This window comes from Oenanthe melanoleuca, chromosome 18, assembly GCF_029582105.1.
Source record: "Oenanthe melanoleuca isolate GR-GAL-2019-014 chromosome 18, OMel1.0, whole genome shotgun sequence".
Lineage (NCBI taxonomy): Eukaryota > Metazoa > Chordata > Aves > Passeriformes > Muscicapidae > Oenanthe > Oenanthe melanoleuca.
In genome coordinates this window covers 3,900,094-3,908,377 of record NC_079351.1, presented here as the reverse complement: position 1 = coordinate 3,908,377, position 8,284 = coordinate 3,900,094, and the positions used below count along the sequence as shown (strand labels likewise).

The 8,284-nt window shown below is 40.9% G+C and overlaps 1 protein-coding gene across 1 annotated transcript; it reads right to left on the bottom strand.

Moving 5' to 3' along the window:
* Positions 1-2,586: 2,586 nt before the first annotated feature.
* Positions 2,587-8,284, bottom strand: COPRS (coordinator of PRMT5 and differentiation stimulator). The gene is made up of 4 exons (XM_056505957.1): positions 7,963-8,284; positions 7,482-7,569; positions 6,692-6,943; positions 2,587-4,704 (listed from the first exon to the last, which is right to left on the bottom strand). Exons 2-4 carry the CDS (start codon positions 7,564-7,566, stop codon positions 4,535-4,537), a joined length of 507 nt encoding a protein of 168 aa, XP_056361932.1. The 5' UTR covers positions 7,567-7,569; positions 7,963-8,284; the 3' UTR covers positions 2,587-4,534.

Genomic DNA, 8,284 nt, shown 5'->3' with positions numbered 1-8,284 from the left:
AATGTTTTGGAGTAGTTCCTGAGGTAGATGTAGAAATACTAAATAACTTGTTTAATGTTGGAATAGGAGTCCACAGTAGCTACACTGATTAAAACTGCAAAGTAGCACAATGAGAACTTGGCATCCTCTGCTACCCCAGATGTCACACAAAATGTGTTGCTCAATATAAGTCTTACTAAGGACCAATAGCTCAGAGGACTGAGCAGTATTTCCCTTTGAGGAAAATAAAACAATAAACTGAAATTTCAGGCTCACAAATACATACAATTTATGTATATAACTCACTCTTAAATTCCTGCATCATACAATGAAAGGTTTCCAGGTCCTAAAGGCAGAAGTTGCAGGCAGATCAGAAAACATTTGATTAGAAGAATTCAGGCCAAAGAATCAAGAGTTGCTGAACCATAGAAGTTAACTTTCAAAGGCTGATTTTATCTACATGTCCTGAAACTAGCTACCATCAATGTGGGAAAAAAACCCCACCTGATACAAGCTGCTAAGAAATAGTTGTAGCCACTGAGCCACATTCACAGATTTTGCCCTGTAAAGGTCAATAGAGCTAAAAGCAACATGAAGAAAGCCCACTGTATTAAGAACACACCAATAATGAAACACAGCAGTAATGAAACACTGAACATGAGCTTTCATTGAGAGGACACAGGCACTGCACAGGGGCACATACAGGGACAGAGGATCTGCTTGGATGCCAAAGTTTGTACCAGCTGAAGATCCACTCCAAATATTTAAAGGAAGTGGTTTCATCACTAAACCCAATTATAGGGACTGTGTGCTTTGCTGCTTTTTTTAGTAGGTCCCAGTTTCTCCTGTCAAGCTAGGAAGCTATGCTATGAGCAGCTGGTTCCCCAGGACTAACAACTCCACCACTAACTTATCCTCTAATACTCCAGCTTCCGATGTCTCTGTTTGCAACACAGAACCACAGAGGGTAAAGTATCACAAGTTCCTTCCCCATGCCTACAGAGACTTACCCAGTTTCATAAAATGACCTTTGTTACAATGGGATTTACACTGGTGTCCTTGGAAGCAACAGATGGTCAGGATGAGCTGCTGCCATCAGCATTTTTCTTTTAGTCTGTGAAATTATTCACATAACGCCTCCACTGTTGGGGGGACTTTCTCAGTTTAAAAGTGAAAGCAGACCAGTTAGAAGTTGGGACAAAACAACAAGTGAAGCAGCAGTGTCTTTAAAAGACACTGGAATGGGCTGAATTTTACGGTTATATAAAAACAAGAAACACTATCTCAATCTGATGTATAAATTAAATGTTCTACCTTATGAACCGGAAATATGAACACATTTCCTACAATTATTTCCTCTTGCAAATCTTTCCTTGTAGGTCTCAAAGGAAACAACAGATGCACCCAAAACAAGTTTTCATTTCTTTGCTGGATGTTCAAGGTAAATGCAAAACTCTGTTTTATTTATTAGTACCTCACTATTGAGACAATCTCCTGCTCAGCAAATTTGAAGTACTTTACTGGCTAATTTCATTATCTTTACCTACAAAGTGATGTAATGAGAAGAAAAGCAAGGGCAGTTTCAGAGTTGTACCCTGTTCTCATGAGCCACCACATTATGCCACATTCCTAAGCCATCCCCACAACATAAACCCTGCAAACCCATTAACCTGTAGCAGGTCTCAATTCTTTGAATGGTATCTTACATTGTGGGTATAGAAAGGGGAAATCTTATTAAAGATGTATAAGCATTTAACAGAGATCTTTGATACTTCTAAGTTTTCCACCTGATGTACTGCCAATGTGTTTCTTGTGTTCATCCAAGATTTATGATCTTGGTCCTGTGACACACACTCTGTTTCCTCTAATAATTTGATCAGGCTGAAGGGTTGACTGTTGGTATGAACTGCTGGCTCATGTGTTACCTTATGTTGTTTTCAATTGCAAGTATTCCTGCCTAGAATGACACGCTTTGTGTCAACACAAAACAGGCTTGATGCAAGACTCACAATGGAATTTGAAACACTCTGTAGTGCAGAAACACTGGAATCCGTGAGCTTGGTTTCAAATCCTTCCAGGCAGATGCTTTCTGAGAAGCCTGCATCTGGTTTTCTAATCCCCCTGAAGTTTGAGAGTGTTCAGATGAAGCTTTACATCAAGCCCCTGCCCTAACAAGCAGGGCCAAGTTGAACAAAGTTGTATTTGCCAACATATCCCGGAGAGAGCAGTGCACCTCTGCTGCAGAGTCCTGGTTTTCCAAAGCTGGAGGGGGTGGTGTCATTTTAACCTTAAATGGAAACTGAAAATAAATCTTTAAAGTTTACAGTAATTTAAAATACAAACAGCTTAGCAAGGCAGCCATTCAGTACAATTTCTCCTCAAATAATAAGACCTTTGAGACAGACAAGACTGATTGCAATTAAAGATAGAGGGTAAAAAAACACCCTGATTTATAAAGTGCATGGAAAATGGGTTGAAGATTCAGGAATGATGGCATTTTGGAACTGTACTGGAAGAAAAATCATCCTAATCATATTATAAAGACTTTTTGGTTATCCTTATAAAACAGTTCTACAAAAGATGGGTTTGCTTCCACAGAATTCTATTCATTTCATCTTTATTGAATATGGTGGGATATCTCCCACAAGCACAGTAAAAAAAAAATAAAATATATTAAGCCTGAAGTCAAGTGATGTTCTTCACTCAGCCATGGGAGAAATTTTTCAGTCCAGTAAGTATAACTTCAGAGTGAAATTAAAAAAAAATGAGAAACTAATCAGGGCCATGAATCAGCCTCACTGGGGAACAACAGGGCTATGCAGAACTCTGATCTAAATTGCTATCAGGGTTAGAAATCCAGCCCGGGGAGCTCACACTGCTGAGCACACGCCGAGCAGGGCAGACAATTTTCTGCTGCCCTCTGCAGGGAAGCCTTGGCCTTGTCATCCACAGCCAGGCCTGTACAGGATAACAGGCTCACTAAAGAACTGAGGCGTTTTCAGAGGAATTTTTACAATTACTGGCATACTGTTACTTCAACAGTAATCTGCACTCAATTTATCTTTATGAATACTGCATTAATAATGGCAAATCAACCTTTTCAGCTGAGATGATGAGGTCGTTATTGGCATAACTGAAGACGTTTTGATGGAAATGTTAATCCCTAGATCACTCCATCATATGGGAATAAAAGACCTGGCTCTCTTTTATTGCAATCTCAACACTATGCTTCCACTCTGCTTTGACTGCTAGGTACCAAAACATAGCCAGGAATTGAAAGGTACCCATAGAAAAGCTCTTGGGGTCCTGTGCTCTCTAGGAAAATATTAAGGAAATATCACTGTGTCATTCAGTTCTTCCTTCTAAACTAGTGCATGAATTATTTTGGTCTCATATACTAGATGATTTAAAAAAAAAGAGAGAAAGAAAATAAATCACCCCCCCCCACCACGTTGTACTGTGCGCTCCAGTTCAGTCAGTGTCTAAACACAACGCCATGAAAATGTTTTTGACATAAAAGTGATTAATGAAACATGAGCATGTTGAAGGTTATTGTTACCCAGGTGACCAGCCACTCAATCCACTTACATACTTCATTTGAAAACACTAACTCCAGAGCAAAGGTACAAAGATATGGTTCTAGTTCCACCTCTTCCCTTAAGGACTCTGTGGAGGTGTTTTGTGTTCCCATCTCATTTGCCACAACACAAACAGCAGAACAGCATCAGGAACCTTAATTCATTCACTACTGTCTGCAGGACACGGAGATTATATGCTGCAATATATATATATAAGCTGAGGTATTTTCTTTGTCATTGCACATCTGATGTTGCATGAGAATGTAATAAAGACAGCTGTGAGACTCTAGGGTAATATGCCCATACACAAGGTCTGATGTGGAGAAATCTTTGTTGGGAGGCAGCCTTAAGCACCCAGCATTCCTACTGGATGGAGCAGGCCTTTCTATATATCAACATGTGTATCATGTATTTGTAATTCCCTTATTCTAAAATACATAAAAATAAACACAAAACAACTTGTTCTGTACTTGCCACAGCTGATTTTGTTAAACACCAGTACAAGAATCACAAATGGACATTAGAACCATATGGAAATAAAACAGACAAGCTTGAAGGAGGGAGAGTTTTTAAAGCTATCCAAACCAATCTGACAGCATTAAATGAAAATGAAAGAAAACTAGAAGTTACACAAAAACACAGGGATCAGCATGTCAAAACTGACATAAGCCTGGCAAACAAACTGCAGTTTAGAAATTAAATATTTCTCCTCAAGCAATTAATTAGCAATACAGATCTATATAATACAAACAAAACCTCCAGAAATGCACTGACTCGTTACACCCACCACCACCACTCTTGTCTCCAGGGCAAGGGTGGACAATTTATGGACAGCTCAGAAACAGAGTAACCAAACTCTGAAGACGGTGTCGCATTTCTGGTCTCAGGCCCAACTCTGCAAACAAACTAAGGGACTTAACACAGGTCAATCGCTGAATAACAAACCAAGCCAAACTTATTTCTGACCAGGCTCAACCTCATTCATCAGCATCATCAAACTGGCCCTTCTCAACTGTTCTAACTCTTGGTGGAAAAACAAAGCGAGGTGTGTGGTGACAGCCTGGGTTGTAGAACCAATCCTTCTTCCATTCAAATGAGCCAAAAAGATTACTTTCCTCAAAACTTCCACAGGAGAAATCATCAGCATCTAAAGAAGATAAAATAAAAGGTTTAAACCACGGGAGATACTTGGGAAAGTAGTGGAATGGTGTAGCAGATTATAATGGAGGTCTATGGCATCTTCCAGTTCACTATTTCAATTTGACCTGCCAGAACTCATTAATTAGACCTTTAAAAAAGGCAAATAGAAAACTGAATCTGGCAATGTCTTCATTTTAAGGAAGGTTCATGCCACACAGACAAAACAGTTTTCCAGAACACTCAATGATACACCTGGGACTCAGAATGTCTGGCAGCAGCTCTTACAAGGCATGCAGTTTTTCCCATTTTCCCTGGGAATAAAAGGCTCACAAAACTATTATTTTTATTTACCTTCCCCCTTCCTGCTATTTTCATAACACCATCCCACTGAGAAGTCCTCCAAATCCTTTAAGAACTGGGTCACTGGACATAACAGGAGGGTGGGGGTCTGTAAAAGCTGGCTCTGAACAACATTTCCACTAGGCTACAATGAAGCCTAATGGGCCTGTATTTAACCAATCTAGCACAAAAATAGGGCAAAGTGTTTTAATGGAAGCATAAAGATTTCTAGCCAGCAGACACTGAGAAAAGAAAAAGCCCAGAGCATGGAGGAGCAGAGGACCCAACACAATATCCCATGTGTCAGCCTTCCAGCAGCACTGCCAAACAAGCCATCACAGCAAGAGCTTAAGATACTTAAAAAGCCATAAAATGACCAATCAAGCACATTTTTGTATTTGTAGCAGTTAACAAATCAGACACCTGTACTCAGTATCCTTCAGAAGGACCTGAATCCAATAATCACAGCTGCCTTAGTTTGTGAGGATTCAAATAGCCACAGGAGGGATGAGCAAGTTAAATAAAGGGAGAAAAAAGGAACAGTTCCAGTAGAAAATTCAAAACATTCAATAAATTTGAGCATATAAGAGATTAAAAATGAAAAATCAGAATGGAAGAAAGGGGAAAACCTCCAAAAAGTGAAGAGATTACCCAGTGTGAAATCCAATACTGTATTTCCATTTTAACATCAGAATGGTTTGATAGAAAGGCCGTAAAAACTTTCTCACTTTCTTCCATTATCAAACAATGGAATTTAAATACAAAAGTTTATTTTAATCATGGTATTAAAATAAGCAGAGAATTCACATATCCTATGCAAAGACAATTGCATTCATTACAAAAAGATACACATTAATGAGAAGAGAATGGAAATGCTACTATTCTGCATCAACAAAGACACAGCAGATTATCAGTCACTGCTGGCTAAACTCCATCCATTCTTAGCACCCTTGCTAAGAACCAGCCTGCCCAATGGAAGGTTGAGACTCATTTACATTTGAGTCACCATAAAAACAAGTTACAAACTGGAGGAACAATAGTAATTCAATTCTAAAAAGGTGTGAGTGAATCTCCTCCTATTCGTTATCACTTTTGTCCATGGGACTGATCATCTGCACAACATGAGGTGGATCTTGATCTTCGGAGGACCAAGCTTCAAAAAAACCAAACAAAGTCAAACAAAAAACCAAAACTAAACAAACAAAAAACCCTCAAAAAATCCACAGTAAAAGCAACAAACCATACTCAGAGACTGAGCACTATTCCAAAAAACTCCATGCTCTAGAGAGACATTATAATGAACAATCTTGAAATTTCTTGAAGAATTTTTACACAGAAAAAAAGTTAATTCCTGCACACTGTGTACCTTTCTCTTCTGCTTCATAACAACAAAGATACACCACTCAAAACCTGCTTTGCCAGAGAAACTCAACACAAACATGGAATTCTCCTCCTTATCATGCCACTTCCTAAGAATTCAATTGCTTAAGCAAGAGTTCCAGGTGAAGTCCACAACACCACCTTTAAATCCTGTATTTGACAACAAAATTGTGCATTACATATCCAGGAGGACAACACAACAAGAAATTGCTTCCCAAAGCACCTACCTCCAACTACCCAAAACCCAAATGTAGCACAAGTAAATGTGTACTCACCATAAGGACTGCAATCAGCCTCCTCCAATTCTTTATCCCAGTCTTCCACCTCATGGGGAGATGCATCTTGCTGCCCTGAAGACTCAGGTATATTGGAAACTTCACTATTCCACACATCCAGGCCAGCGTATATATTGCACCAGCCCTCGTCAGTAGAGCCACTGACATCACCTTCATGGCAAGAAGTAGAAGCAGATGGACTTTCTTCAGACTTGCCATGAAGAACAGGTGGAATATTCTGCAGCAAACATTCTAAAACCAGTAGAAAGTACCAACAGAGACATTCAGAAATTAAACAAGAACAGTTAAGTGCTCAGCACACAATAATTCAGAGAGCTATACAAATGCACTTTGTGACTACTAATCTTACTGTAGTACATGCAGTTTCCTATATATGTACTATATATGTAATATCACTACAGAGCTGCTTAACATTTCATATGCTTAGGAAGAGTGGACATAGCCTTGCACCACAACATCAGTGCAAATCAGGATTTTACATAAACTATAAATAAAAAAAAACCTATAAATAACTCCATAAAGTAGGGGAAAGGACCCAGCAGTCTTGTTTCACCACATTCATCTGTAGGTATTTAAAAAAAAAAACAAAACAAAACAAATAACATGGTTCTGGTTAAAAAAAAAATAATTGATTAATTACTTGTGTACCTACATGGAAATAGTTTAGTGCAGTAAGTAAAGAGGCATTTCCCAATTAAAACCAAAAGGTTTTAAGCATATTTCTTAAGTAGTGCACAAGTTTCAATATTCACGACCTGCTTTGTCCTACCTTTTCTGGATTCCCAGATCATAGTTCCTTTCTTGTTAGGAAGCTGTTTCCCGTCAGAGTTTGCAGCCTCAGAAGCAGCAGCCATTACCTACAAGACAGTTTCAAAGAATGCAGTAGCACCTCTGATTACTCACGAAACCGCTATCGCATTTCAGCGTCCCCGAGCGTCTCCTTGATCAATCAGAGGTTTAAAAGCAAACTGGCATTCACTTCAGAAGGCGAATCTGCAGAGGTACAGCAAGAGCTGCTGCCATCGGTGCCCATCTTCTCACTCACCGCCACAACCCCGGCCCAAAACGCGCCCCTTTGGGAACGGCAGCACACCGTGAAAGCATCAGAGGTAATGAAGACACAAAATGCTAACAAAAAGTACTAAACGCTAAATCAACCACTGTGGGAGACAACAGGCCGAGGAGGCCCTCCAACACCACTGAGGGACTGGGCCAAGACGGATGGAGAGCAGAAAGGATCCCTCAGCTACCCTGAGGGGCGGCGAGTTCTCCTCACACTTCCAGTGGGACAAGGAGGAGCCGCGGCGGCTGTGGGAAGCCGGGGCCCAAGGGCAGGGCTCGGACTCCGCCCCGCGCTCCCCGGGACCCCCGAACCTTCGGCCCGCCCTGAGGGCACTTGGATGGCCCGGCCCCCGGCGCCCCAGCTGGGCGGGCCCGCGGCCGAGCCCGAGGGACGGGGAGCGGCACTGGCAGGAGCGGCTGCCAGGGAGGAAGGCACCGCTCCCGCTCCAGCCTCGGTGCCTGCGGGGCCCACCTTGCGCAGCTTCGGAATCACAGGCGCAGTTCGACTGG

Coding starts and splice junctions, on each gene's coding strand:
- COPRS (XM_056505957.1), bottom strand. CDS start 7,566: ATGGCTGCTGCTTCTGAGGCTGCAAACTCTGACGGGAAACAGCTTCCT. Junction 6,944..7,481: donor GATCTGGGAATCCAGAAAAG/GTAGGACAAAGC, acceptor TACTGGTTTTAG/AATGTTTGCTGCAGAATATT. Junction 4,705..6,691: donor GGCTGATTGCAGTCCTTATG/GTGAGTACACAT, acceptor TATCTTCTTTAG/ATGCTGATGATTTCTCCTGT.